The sequence below is a fragment of the Frieseomelitta varia genome, unplaced genomic scaffold, assembly GCF_011392965.1.
Source record: "Frieseomelitta varia isolate USP_RPSP 00005682 unplaced genomic scaffold, Fvar_1.2 scaffold_545, whole genome shotgun sequence".
NCBI classification, from domain to species: Eukaryota; Metazoa; Arthropoda; class Insecta; order Hymenoptera; family Apidae; genus Frieseomelitta; species Frieseomelitta varia.
The window spans coordinates 545,048-560,562 of NW_025110307.1; the positions used below are offsets into that span (position 1 = coordinate 545,048).

General features: G+C 25.4%; 1 protein-coding gene and 1 long non-coding RNA gene across 2 annotated transcripts in view; one reads left to right on the forward strand and one right to left on the reverse strand.

The window, feature by feature from the left end:
- The window catches only part of LOC122533673 (long-chain fatty acid transport protein 4), a 28,409-nt gene that overhangs the window by 5,786 nt on the left and 7,108 nt on the right, over nucleotides 1-15,515 (reverse strand). The window contains exons 2-5 of the mRNA XM_043663607.1: nucleotides 11,685-11,886; nucleotides 11,291-11,588; nucleotides 2,616-2,766; nucleotides 439-676 (exon numbers count right to left, since the gene is read on the reverse strand). Of these exons, the coding sequence (XP_043519542.1) occupies nucleotides 439-676; nucleotides 2,616-2,766; nucleotides 11,291-11,588; nucleotides 11,685-11,886 (889 nt within the window). The remainder of the gene's footprint in view (nucleotides 1-438; nucleotides 677-2,615; nucleotides 2,767-11,290; nucleotides 11,589-11,684; nucleotides 11,887-15,515) is intronic.
- On the forward strand, nucleotides 11,828-13,862 carry LOC122533677. Its single transcript, XR_006307758.1, has 3 exons — nucleotides 11,828-11,916; nucleotides 13,399-13,503; nucleotides 13,584-13,862. It is a non-coding gene; the product is annotated as an uncharacterized LOC122533677 (long non-coding RNA).

Here is a 15,515-nt window from a genome sequence, read left to right on the forward strand (position 1 = left end):
ATAAGTAATCTATTAAACGAAAAGTCAGCTTTCCTCATCATTCTAGTACCACGAAATTCTCTGATATTAAATGTTTCAAGATATTTAAGGATATTTAATTTTTCATTTGGATGAACACGATTTATGTTGTAATTGCACAAAATAATTGTTTATATAATATGATTTATATAAATTATGTTCCACAGTTTACGATTTATATGAATATAAGATGAAAAAACAACAAATAATAATAGATTTTTTATTATTACATATAAAATCTCAATATCTTTCTTCCTTTTCCAATAAATACTATTTAAATATTGTCTCCCTATTACTCGAAAACTTCAAATTCTTTAAAATGAATATAAACGAATTGGTCAAAGGATGAAGATTAATTTCGAATAAACAAAGAATAAATATAATTCCAATAATAATAATAATAATTTTTGTTGCACTTACGATCGGTGAAATCGGCTCCATAAATAAGCGCTTGACACTTGGACACATTGATGCTGTGCTGAAGAGCAGTTTTACGAAGATTGGTATTAAGAAGTGGTACAATTATTCCCAGTTTACTTAGACCAAGCCAAAGTGCAATAAATTCCACCCGATTTTCCAAAAGTATGCCAATGACATCCCCTTTATGATATCCATGCGATTTGAATACCGTGGCGACTTTATTGCTGTAATCCTCCACCTGAAAAATAATTCATTGAATTTCACATTAAATTAGATAATTAATGAAAAACTAATGATCAAAGATAAAACTTGTCATCTTCTTATAGAATCAATAAATAATAATTTAATAATTTATTAAATAATAAAATAATTCAACTATTTTGTTTAAAAACTCATTGACAATATATTAAAAATTAAAATATTTAAAACAATTTATCATTGTTTCTTATATCCAGTTTCAAATATTTATTACTTGAATTAATCATAATATAAATTTAGAAAAACTTTCTCGTCTAACATATAGTTAACACGATCTGTTATGATATGACAAATTATTAAGTATAAAAAAATCAATGCATAAAAACCGAACTTTACGTTCCGAGCGTGATAATTTTCTTACGGTTTTTGAACACGATAATTCTTAGAAATTATTGCAACTGTTTATTGCAGCTGTATTTACGAACAAAAGGAAAGTATGCATCTGATGTAACGGTAATAACTTTACTACCTAATCATATAGAAACATCCTTTGCTATTACACTTATATCCCTAGTTATACTAACTATTACTGTTAGAAAATTAATGTATTCAAATAGTAATAGTAGACTACAAATGGTAACTGCTAGTAACTATTACCAATGACAATGATTAGTACATAAGATTGGTAGTAAAATTGGCAATGATTGAAAGTGATAAAAAAGAATTTTTCGCTACTGATAATTACTGGTGATCAAAAAATATTTTCACAATCCGTAATGATAATTAAATATAATTTTGATTATTTATAAGAGTTATCAATAAAAAAAATAAACATTCCATAATCAACAATCAATATCAATAAACAAAAAATTTTAATCATTTATAATATTAAGTATAGTTATTCATAATTGAAACTGTTTAAATTAAGATGTGAATTTTTATATCATAAATACGCTGTCTGACATTTATTCATATTTTATATTATATGCAAATATTTCAGTATTCTTGTAGAATGTAAAAAATAAAATCTATGTACGATAAAAAACTGTTATAAGTACTAAGTATCTTAACAGGTACTATACTTCAGACAGTTAATATATTTTTGTATATTATGTGTATTTGATACATCTTTGTATTCTCAAAATTCCCATAAAAGCATAAAAACTACAGTCTAACCATAATTTTTTTTTTAAATTTGAAATATATATAACATCTGAGTTCAAACGTTACGTCATACGATAAAAATTGTGTCTCTGTATAAGTGAGAATGAGATTTTTGGCATAGAATCTGCTATAGCTTTCACAGAGAGTTCAACAACACACGAGTTAAAGTATTTTATATTTAATAAATGATAAAAGTTAACCAATTTTCTGAACAGAAAGGAAGTGAGTCATATTTTACGTTATTCACCTCGTCTCGTCTTATTTATAAGAGTAACATTCATCCTCTCGCATTTTTATCGCTATTATTTGCGAGGCTGGCAATTATTTCGTTCCATTTTTTTTTTTTTTTATCTCTTACATAAACTGAAGAACATAACTGAACCAATAATAATGAAAAATTATCGATATTTTGAACTGTTTAAACTTTATGAAAGGAAATCGTACAGTAGTTGATACAATCGTAAGTATTTGAATACTTCTAAATTATTACAATGAAGAATACAATTTAACAAATACAGTTAATAGATATTGATAAAAAAAGTAAATATATTCATTGCTGAAATTTTAGAACGATTGAAACACGTGTTTCTAACCGCACTGAAATAGTTTATATAGATTTTATGATGCATCAGCTATTTATTAAAAGTGAAACATTAGAAAATGCAGGAAGTTAATCGCTAATCGTAACTGTCGAAAAGTAATTAAAATATCAAGCTTTTAATCGTATTAGGTGTTTAATTATTTATACACGATAATGTAATTACATAATGATGAAGTTTAATAATTCTATTATATTATATTAATATAAAGTTTACCTGTTGAAATGTCCATTCTTGATCTTCGTAAATGAAACAAACTTTATTGGGATGTCGATTGACATATTGCCGAAATACATCAGCAATACTCCTGTTTTTCCTCTCATGACTACGGATGATCCAAAGAACTTTTATGTAGCGTGTTATAGCTCTAAAAAGAATAAAAATCAACTTACGTTAAAATTATTTATTAATGTACGTTAGATGTGAAGGGCTCAGAAGCCAGTCAGTGTAAGTCATATTTCTTTCGTCAGAAAGAACTTTTACTGTTAAAATTATTAATTGAGTATCGCAATATGGCAATTATAATACAGTTATTATAATATTGTAACTAAACTGTTCTACGAATTGAAAATTTTGACCAGAAAAGTATGTTTGTTCGATACAAGTCACTTTTAATAGATAACTGGCCTTTGAGCTTTCCGTATATTTTAAAAAATTTTTTAAACTGCGCTTATTTTTAAACGTATATAATAATATAATATACATAATATAAAATAATATAAAACATGACGATAGGCATTTGACGTGAACTAAACTTGAGAATTGCGTTTTTCGATAGTTTACTACATTAATTTATTGTAACGCGTTACAACCAGCAAAGTTGTACATAAGTTTTTATGTGTATCATATAGCACAGATGTGCTAATTAATAGGATCTTTAAACACGCTTGACCTAATATGTGCTTCTGTATTGTGACTTTTTCCCAACTGTTGCCTGATCTTATTGTTAGCACTAGATGATCATATGCGAAATAAATGATTGAAATAGAAATTAGTAGATTTTTTACTTTTAAAAACAGAGCATTTATTAAACGTAGAATTTGCACTTATAGTTGGGAAAAGATCGATTGTGAAAATAATTATTTTTATGAATGAAACACTTTATAAAAGTTTCCTGTATGTGTCCTATTTTTTTTATTTTAATTGAGTGTATAAACTTGTTTTGTTACCTAATATTTATTAGGGCGGTTCATAAATCATCTGTCAAAAAATGTGTATAAATGTGTATATACACGTTAAAATTAACGTTAAAATATATGACAAAATTATCGAGTTCTATAAAATAATTCACAAATATCTTTAATTACAGACGTTAACTATTTTTAAACACGTTATAAGCGTTTCTTTTTATTTTTAGTACTACAAACAGATTTATGACAACATTCGCCTTTTAAAGACAACTCAAGATAAACGTTTACCAATGCTATAATTTGCAGTAAAATGTCAGTGTTTTAAGCTACTTTTTTAAATCACTCAATCTTCGTGAAAATAAATTCGACTATCAATCCATTTAATGCCATTAAATGACAAAAACTGTTCTGATTGTGTATAAATAATAAATAATTTATTTCAGAAACCAATATTATTATTCCAAAGATACTACTTTATAGATTTTCAACAAATAAACTTATTCCAAGGAAGTGAAATGCATTGCGGAAATAAAAATAAAGAATATTATCTTAGCCGATCTTTCGTAACAAATGCAAATTAAGAATTTCTTCAAAAATGAATTATGAAAAATCCAGAACTAAAAAGAAATCCGAAATTTAAAGTATTCATAAGAATTAGGAAATAAAAAAAATATGTATCAAATTACTAATTAATTAATAAAAAATGTAAGAATTAATAAAAATATACTGTCAAGCATAAGTGATACCTATTCTCTATCGCTCTTATTTTATAATTATTTTATTTTTACTTCATTGATATAATATGATATTTTATAGATATATTTTCCACTACTTCTATTTCCTAGTTATTTTATTGCAAATTGATTTAATTGATATATATTTTATAATATATTAAATAGAATAAAATTAGCTATATACGGTATAAATCGAAAATATTAATAAATCAAAATTTGTTAAATAAGTAATAAGAATAAATCATCATAAAATACACATATTAGAAAAATGACAACAGTAGAAATTAATAGAAGTGGTTAGCACATTCATTTTTCACTAGGCAAAGGAAATATTTGTGCATACGTATATACACTTCTCTGCTTATGTAACTATGCACAGTAATGAACAAATATTATCTTAACCCTTTGTATTCCCAATGTCAATCATGTTGGTACGATTAAGTCATTAATGCATAAGTCATTAAATCATTAAACATTACAGACAGATAGAAAGAAGATTTCAAATATCAATATAATACTATGAATAAAAAATAACAACTAGGAAATATAACTAAAACTCAGAGATTCATGGATCCGGTATAGAACAAAATTTATCGATATTTTTAATTATTTACAAAACTATATATTTTAAAAAATTATAAACGATGTGTGTGTGTGTGTGTGTGTTTTATATATATATTTCATATTACATTTATATATAACATATAAACTACGTTCTAAAAAAATTGCATCTCTAATTTCATGTTTCCAATTTTTAATGTTCATAGATTGAAACATAAAAACAGATAGAATAAATAAGAACAATCGACGAAGAGTAATAAAATCAAATTGAAAGTATGTTACGACGATTCAATTGTAGCACAAATCAAATCTGACAACGAGAGTATCTTAAAGAAAATTTAAGCGCTTACTGTTAGTTGGTTCAACAGACCAGTTAAAGTAACAAGAGAAATCTGTATGCTACGCACGTCATTTTGAACTATTTACCATTGATTAACACTAAATTCTATGCGATTACATACATAATGTACATGTGCGAGCAATAACTAAGGACTTAAGTAATAGCGTCTGAAGAATAAATCTGGTAGATGCATAAAATCTCATTTCGAACATAAAATATGAACAAAAATTAAAGATATGTATTAAATATTATTTTAAAGAATTTTTTTTAAATACAAATATCATCTTTAATGAATTGTTTTCAAATATATTAATAATAATATAATATTAATAATATAAATACAATAGCAAAACATTTTAGTATATTTTTAATGTAGTAGTTGTTTCTAAAAAAATGTATTAATTCGACAAAATTTTATATTTCTATTTGCATATCATTAAATATTTACTTAATAGTTTTTATTTAATGGTGTATAAAATCTGATTTATCTTTATAAATTTATTTCTCTATTTATAGCGAAAAATGTATTATAATAATGTGTTATTAATATTTAATGCATTTAATGACTGATATTTTCCTAGTAATCAGTAATGTTCACATGCAAATCGTAATTATACGATTCATAAAATACAATATTATACTAATATTATATATTAATATATTAATAATAAATAACAATATATCAGTAATATAAACATATAATCACATTATAACATATAATAAAATAAAGTTGGCAGACAAATAGATAGATAGGTATATAGGTACATAGATAGATAAGTAAATAAATTAATAAATAAATTATTTACAAAATACTCTTAAATGTAAATAATAATGTAACATGTGTATATTACATTCTTGCTAAAAATATAATTTGAAAATCGAATTTATCGAGTTATTACTATGAAAAGATATTTTATTTAAAATTTTTCATAAGCTATATACTAAATAAAAATTTTTATTGGCAGATTTAATGGATAAAATAATAATTTATTAATAAATTGAACCAATAAAATTAAAGATTTTCACATTTTGAAAAATGAATCTCACTTTTGAAGCAGGATAGGAATATGAAGACAATATATGAAGAAATCAAACCGCATGCAATGCATATATGTAAGTTCGTCGCTCGTCAATGAAGGGTTAATCTGGAATGACCTTGAATGATGTTATGTCACATGTCGTTGAACTCTCTTTTATAAAGGCTTTCATGAGCCATAGAATTGAACTGTAAAAGTTCGTTTTGTTTTATTTAAAAAAAAAAAAAAAAACAGAGAGAAAAGCAGGAAACCAGGTTTTTCGAATTTAAAATTTCCAAAAAATTTCGACGTTGATATAAACATTTTGTGCTTTAAAAAATCATCAAACTTTTTATTTAAAAAATACAAAGTTCTCGTTATTTTTTGCTAATATTTATTGTTTGTAATTAGTACTAAATTTATATTTATACTGAATAAGTATGTTATTCCTGTACAGAAATATATAGAACATAATATTTATAAGTTTTATACATAGATTCGATATAGATATTTTATATAAGTTTTATATATAAAATATCTATACAGAATATTATATAATTCAATGGACATTTCAAAACGTGGACTTTGAGCAACATAATAAGTTCATATGATAAATGGTAGTCATGATATTTCGAATTTTCAAGAATGAATAATTTATCAACGTGATGTTTCTAAAAATGAATTATTTACGAAAAGAGTATGTCATACATTGCTTTTATTACGCTAATTTCTTACTACCAACAACGATTTTATATCGTACCAAAAGTATATTATATTTCATATCATATTAAGAATACTATTTTGTATTAAATCTTCTTACCGATAATGACCATCAATACAATTTTATTTATATGTGAAATAAATTTATTTTACGCGTAGGTAATGTATTGTCAAAAATTCGATGAAAATATCGAGAACAAATAAAATTAAAAATATAAACTATGTACTCCCAACAAGAAGTCACCGCAGAAAGAGATCCAATAGAAGTACGATCAATCTTATTACAAGTGTATACAAATAATACTTGATTTACGTAATAAATATAAACCACATGCTGAGATCTGTTGCATTTAAATTACGATCCAACTTGTCAGTGATGTTTTCTTTAGAGAAAAATCAGTCTTCCTTGGTGATCTAATCGGAAATTATTTATCGATGATAATACACGATTGCGATTTTGATCTTATCATGAGAAGTTCGTAAAAATGATTCTATTAATATTAATGTTTATAATAATTTAATGCAATTGCATCTTGCATGTCATACTGTACACTTGAATATAGTATATCTATAGTGCTGTACAATATTCTTTTATAGAAGTATTATCGAGAATTTATATTTTTTAATTTATATTTTAAATCAGAAGTCGAGAATTGTTAAAAATTAAAATATTGCATTAGCATGTATACAATTAGATCAATTAAAGTTCGTAGACGAATAATGTATGCTCATTTTTTTTCAAATGTGACGTAGCAAAATTTAAATGAATTGAAATGATTGCTTAGTAGCATCTTCCTAGAAAAATAGATAATTGTCTTACATAAAATATATAATTGTTGTTGATGAATATATAATTATTATTGATAACTGATAATTGATGAATAAATTTCAATTAAATTATAAAATTTATTTTACATTAATTTTTTTCTAAGAACTATTATAATATTTCTAATTATATATTATATTATTATAATGCCTCTATTATTATAATGGAATTATTATAATAAAATATTATTGTAACGAATTTCAGTTCGATTCATTTATTTTCAATGTCTTTTATTTCATTCAAATAAAAAATTCATGATTTTACCATCAATAAACTTCATTTAAATATATTAAGCCAAACGTGGCTACAATTAATAACTCTTATAAATTATATCAACTCTTGATACAAATAACAATTTTTATATTTTTTTAACTGTTGAGTTTCGAGATGTATATACTTAAGTTTTGAGATGAATAATTATTTATAAAAGAAAATACTTTCAAGAATTCATTTTTTAGAAAATCTCATAATATCTCAAAATATCAACAATTTATTAGAAATATCACTGATACTATATAATAATCTACCTTTAACAGAAGTTATTATTTAATTTAGAATTTTTTAATATAAATATATTTAAAAACAAAATCTATGTATCTATATATCTATATATATTAAAATCTATGTATCTATGTATATATTAAAGTTTAAATATATTAAATACATTTATCCAATTTAATCTGCTTTATTAGTCTGTTGTATTTAATGATTTTTAAAACTATTAGTGTTTTTGACTTGGAATTTAAATAGACTGATAAATAATTCAAGGGAAATTATTTAAATACGTTTAGATACGTTTCAACTTTGATCTCAATTAGATTCAATATGCAATATCATATAATACATATCATATATGTAACATAAAAGAACATACATACAATGAAAAGAATTCAAAAAATTAGGGGAGAAGAAAATATAGAAAATATTTTACAAATCGAATGCCTGCAATTGTATTTTATCATTAGAAATTTATCAAATCAAGGAACTTTCATATTATCGTGATAAAAAGTAACAACATGATAAGGCAAAGAAGAATTTGATGCACAATGTAAATATTGTCAATAATATCATCTTATAAGAAAATGAAAAGATTTTATACAATACAAATACCTCTAATTTTTAATCAGCAATTTTTAATTGATCGAAGTACACATCGTGTCTCTACAGATCAAGTTCCACGATGTTTCAAGGCTTATCGAAGCAAATGAAGGAATTTTCGAAATTAAATTTATTTAACTACAATTCTATGATCTTATTGTTATCACGTATTTTTTAAATAAAATTTAAGCATAAATAATTTAATCATAAAGTTGCCAAACTTTTTAGCATATCCTGCAAAAAAGTATATAATCATTTTTATTCATATCGTTATATGTTTATAACTTGAAAAAACAGTATTAGTTTTCATTATATTTTGTAACTTGTTATAATTTGTTACATGTTCCAATTAAAACATATAAATTTCGATATAGAATTATGCTAACTTTGAATTTTTAAGAAAATAAAATAATTAATTTGAATTAAAATAATTTAATTGTTTTAATTAAATTGAGCGTTTATATTAAAATAAAATTAAAAATAAAAAAGTCAAATTCTTTGTAACTTGTCCTTGTTTACTTATTTCTTCTATTCTATTTTTAAATCTGTTTATTTAAATCATATATATCCTTGTGTTCTAGACATACTTATTTAAATACACACTTATTCTGTAAGATATTGGAACAGGAAATGTGTTTCATAAAAAGAGTGGAACTTTTCTATACATATGTATGTCTCAAGAACATAATTCCAAGTTTCGAAAATTGTACACAATCATTCTCTTCGTTATCAATCATTAGCGTACAAAAATTCTCCGATTCATTGTCCATGTGTCAGAACGTGCATCTATTACCTCGTAATTGAATTAAATATTTTAATACATACGCCATTTAAATGTCATTATTGACAAACCGTTCTAATAGCTAAATGCACCGCTTTAAAAATCAATTTCCTTTGTAGCTCTTTCACAATGTAGATTGACGTAAAACGTTTATCGTCAGCTCTATAAATTATTGGAACGTAAGTATCGCGTTCTCGTAAAATATCGAAAAAAAAATATATAAAGCTTCTTTTTTTTTTAGCAACATTAAGTATTATTTCAAAATACGTGGTATGATATTTGTTTGTGATTGTGTGATCAATCGAAGTATTCTGAAATAGGACTGACAAAATCGTTAGTGTTCTAAAAATTTCAGTAATGACAGGCAGATTTCGCAACCTTGTTATTTTTATTAGTATTATAAAATGATTATTTATTGTTGAAACAATTGTCAGAGCGAGGGATATGGGTTTCAATTACCATGCAGTTCACTTCCCTAGTAGACCATATTGATGAAAATTGAACAATTATTTTATGAGAGTAATATAAACATTACCTCCCGAAGGTCGGAAGTATTCGTTTCACGTGTCGCTTGTCACACGAAACCTGAAAGGTTTCATTTATGGTTCGAAATTTTCTTTCCCTCAGTCATCTTTTTTTCAATTAAAAAAAAAAAAAAACAATACTTCTGAAATATATTATGAATTAAATTTTATTTTAGAACCCCGTTGAAAAATGATCTTATCCTATATTTTCTAATAATAACTGCTGAATAAAGATCAAAAATATTAATTTTGAATTTAAGAAACTCTAAAGTCTGATCTAAGAGGGCTGCATTCCTAGCCTAACCCAAACTCAAATTCTATTTGACCCAACCTAACCGAAATCTAACCTCTATTCAAACCAAACCTTATTAAACCTTATCACATTGAGATTTATCGTTTTGTGAATATTATTTTCTTGAGTAAAATGGAATTTCTGAAACGAAAGTGCCGAAACTTTATGCCGAGACTGGCTTTTTAAATATTAAATTGTTAAGTGATATTAGAAAATATAAAATAAAATATTCATCTTTATATTATAATCATATAATATCCATAATCATATTATGCATTCACATTTTTTAAACGACAAATGCACGTTTATTAAAGATAAGCACAGTTATTCGCTATATTTATCGCTACGTCAAGATTTCACATTCGAATAAGGAAACTAATATTTTATATTAATTATCACGACAAAGTTACATAACATCTAATAAAAATCTAATAATCAACTTCCTATTACTATAATGTAGCAATTAACTTGTCATTATGGTGTAAACCCATTCCAATTAACTCATTCCAATATATCTAATGTGACAATCTACTAAAATTCATTCCCGTCTTTGAAAATATGAATTATTAATTTTCATTTCGGGGAAAACAAAACAAAACCACGTGTTTGATCGTCCTGAATACATACGTGCGATGATACGGGCGATCTTCGCATGCATACATACACGATCGACGAAACACGAGAGAAAAAAAGCAGAGAGAAACTCGGCTAACCAAGTTGGAAAGTTAAAGACCGACCTAGATCCTAGATCTCAGTTTGACCGACTGGATTTAAAACGAATCGAAATCCAAAACTCACGTGCGTGAGTCAACGTGCATGAATCCGTCAAAGGACGATGATGAACCGGATACGGAGAAATGAGTACTCACACGAGGTCTCTGGGCGCAGTTCTCAGAGCGACGTAGAACCATCGGAAACGTCCACCGGAGACTAAATACGCGACGAGAACGACGACCAGTAGCTGCACGAGAAAAATGGAGCCTGTATATATGGCAAGCAGAGCCAAACAGGCGACCAAACTCGATATCAGAAACATGATGAGTGCCAAGCGGCGAAGCAAGCGACCGACTGCTTTCCACCGGCTGGCTCCGCTTCTTTCCGTTCCTCTTTCCGTGCGCGTCCTCGTCTTTGGCGTTGTTGTCGTTGTGGTTGACTCCGTCCCCGCTCCTGCATACAACATACACACATACACACGTATGTACGATATGCATCCGACTGTACACAGTCGAGACACCATTCCATTCTCTACTACACTCAACCTACCTATTGGTTCATTGTTCGTTCCGATTTCCACTTCCACCGCGACGCTCGACACATTTGACCTGCTGCTGCTATTCCTTAGTTTATCCTCGAGCTCGACCCTGCTCTCGGCCGACGTCGACGTCCGCGACGAGGACGCCGGCCGCGAACAGATCGACGGCGAGAGGTTCGCGACGTTGGAGTAAACCTCACCTTTTTCTACGTCCTGCAACAAGCGTGACAAACACAGTCATGTGTAAGTATGTCGTTTGCTACAGTATTAGAACAATTAATAACTGTGATATAATACAACTATAATAATTTTTGGGTGTTTCATTACCACCGCCGATATTGTTGCTGTAGTAGAAATGATTGTTGTTTGTATAACATATAAGTAAACTCTTGAAACTTTGATTGATAAAAAGATATTAGAAATCCTAATAAAACTTAAGACAATGATCACATCAAATTTGTAGTTTTTGACTATTTTAGAAAAGAATAAAAGATTGGTCTTTGTTTTAACTTGTAAGATACGAAAAATTAATCCAGTGTCTGTTTAAACGAGATTCAAATTTTATTTCCATCACGCGTTATATGCGAATATAATTATCAAATCTTTTCTTTTAACTTTCTCATAATTTTAGTTCATTTTGAAATGCTAAATTTCGTGGGGAGAAACTTGCTGCAATTTCAAATCGATGAATTTATTTACAAAGTTTTTGTATTTCTTCGAACGATGATATGAATAATAAATGAAATACACGAATATATAAATAATAATTACAATTAAGTCTGGATAAAACGTCAAATGTAAGATTTGTTAAGTAAAATTATTAAAATTACTTTACGGTTATACAAGAACATTATATGAAGAATGTATCATTTAAGTAAATTGTAAAGAATTGCGTGCGAGATTTGTTTTTTAAAGTTCTTCGTAAGAAAGAGAACTATTTGAATTTAAATTAGTCATTATAAATATGGTGTAATTTAACATACATGAAATATAACAATATACACGAAAAGTAATTGTAACACTTGTAAATTCTATTTCTTGAATTGTGTTCAGACATGCGAAGACATAAATTTGAACAAATATTCGCATTTCTTGAATCCATTTACATACTTAAATGAAAATTGTTAACACATGATTGGAAAAACCCGATACCCTGACACTGGAAATCAGTCTTATTATATGAACTCTATTAACTAATTTACTAGTTATCTCCTGGTAAGTTTATATAAATGGAGTTTCATTGTAACAAATTTAATTTTCGTCCGATCAAACTTAAAATTACAGGGAAAGAACTCAACCGACAGAAAACAAATATTCCTGAATGAGTTACGCGAAATAGATATATGTGTAAATATTTATTTGTAAAAAAAATCATAAAATAAAATATTCTATATGATGCAATGCAATACGTAATAAAATATATACAAATATTTTATAAACGATATATTTATATTCTGCGATGCATTTATTTACGATACATTTATACTCTCTAACATGTTTCTAACTATTAGCTATTATAAGCATTACAGCTAAATCTAAATTATCTATAACGAATATTCAATTTCGGGTCATAATGACCTGGCATCGGTCTGATGACTATTTTTCATCAATTTTCCCAAGAGTTAAGTGTTAATTTCATAGGACTTCACATCATAATAATAATTAATTCTACAATTACAACAGTACTTACAACAGTATAATGCTTAAATATTCATTTGTTTTCAGTTGCAGCATATAATTTTATTTCATACAAATTAGAAGAGGAAGACGCTTTTTTACTGTTAGTTAATATTGAGTTTATTTTCACAAAGAGTTTACTAGAATAATAAAGTAAGATTTTTTGCGAAATTTCAGTTAATGAATCGGATACTATCTCTGTTTACGAAAATAAGAATTTATATTTTTCATAGATGTAGTTGAACTTAAGAACGTGTACGAAGATGTTGGCTAGTATCGTGTAACTCTAGAGTATCGAGTGTATTGCGAATACTATACTGCAGGCTGCTCTGAATAACTCCAAAAAAACTGATGAAGAAACCTATCAAGCAACATAAAAATTATCTTGCAATGAGTAAAATATGAAAATATTTTAATATTTGATAAATGTATAAAATTTAATATCACAAACATTTATATGTATGTACATGTTTAATTGATTACAAGGCAATTAATTAACTCCATGTGTATATATGTACATACATATTCATAAGTTATTATTTATATAATATAATATAAAAATAAATATATATTATACATATATTAACATATATTATTATATATTATGTTAGTATCTATTATATATCTATTATTGATTAATGTAAAGCTAAATAATTTTTTTACGTTATATATGCAAATCATGTATGTAATGATGTAATAATAATAAGCAATAAAATATGTGTAAAAGTATATTAAAACAGTTGTATAACTGTTTGCTCGTACGAACTATTTCTCACTTGAATCAATTTTAAACTTATACTTTGAACCCGACGAATATAAAAGAGCATTTGTAATTTGGAAAATTTACTTTTCTAGAATTCTATGTACTTTATTACCAAGCACGTAGAATGTTACATAATAAAATTTATTAATATTAATAACTAAACTGCGGATTTTTATGTATTTTTAAATTTTATAATACAAATATAATTAAAGAAATGGAAACCCAAATAGAAATTTGTTTTATCTATATATTATAATAAAGACTGTTTTAAATACTCATACATTCTTTTGCATACTATATACGTTTCGTACGTTTTCATAACTTTCAGTCTTTCATAAATGCATAAAAACGTGCAGTACTAATAACTTATAAAATTTTACAATTAATATCAATTCAATAAGTTCAGTACAAAAAGAACTATAAAATAATATAATACAAGTTTATATATTATTTAACAAAATGAAAATATAAGCGAAAAGAGATAAATATTTGAAAGATTTAATAAAATCATTTTAATAAGTTCTCTATTTATCCGGAGTAACACTGTAATATGAGAAATGGAAAACAAGAGAATGAATATACGTACGTATTGCTTGTGTATGCTCATTCTATGTATGTAAACGAATGTAAACAAACTATATTGTATTATTAACTTAACGATAAAGCAAATGTAAATCGAAAAACTGGCAAAATTTTTGAAGCGTAAAATCTAATTGTAAGATGTAAGAAATTTGTATTTTATTTTATAAATATTTTATAAATTACGCAAATTTTATTATAACTTTTAGAAAATTTATCAAATTTTTACAATATTACAATAACATTACTATAACACTGCAAATTTTAACGTGGAAATTGTAATGAGTACATACAAATATATTGCATAATATTACAAAAAATATTAATTAAATATTATTAAATATTATTATTAATATTATTATTAAATATCAATAGGTATTATTAAATATTTATTATTATAATTGTATATTATATTAATAATAACTATATTAAAATTTTGATGTTTTTAAATTTCACAAATTTTACATTAAATAAAATAAATTATATCTCAAATTACTAGCATTAGAAATTTAATATATAACAGTATTACATGTAATAATTTAATTTCGAGATAAAAGTTCAATTAAATAAATGCAAGACAAAATTTATTATTTTAATATTTAAAATCAAAATAATAGAATAAATATTCTATTCTTTTTCTTGTTTTAAATGTCTATTAACGTGTCTATACTTTCTACTTTCTCTTACAGTTTCTCTCGGAGTAACTAAAACATCTAACATTAAGATACAGAGCAATTATACTACAATCTTTTAGATTTTTTATTATAAAGGTTTGAATTTCTGCATGTAACAAAATATTTTTAAAAACGATTTCTTTCTTTTC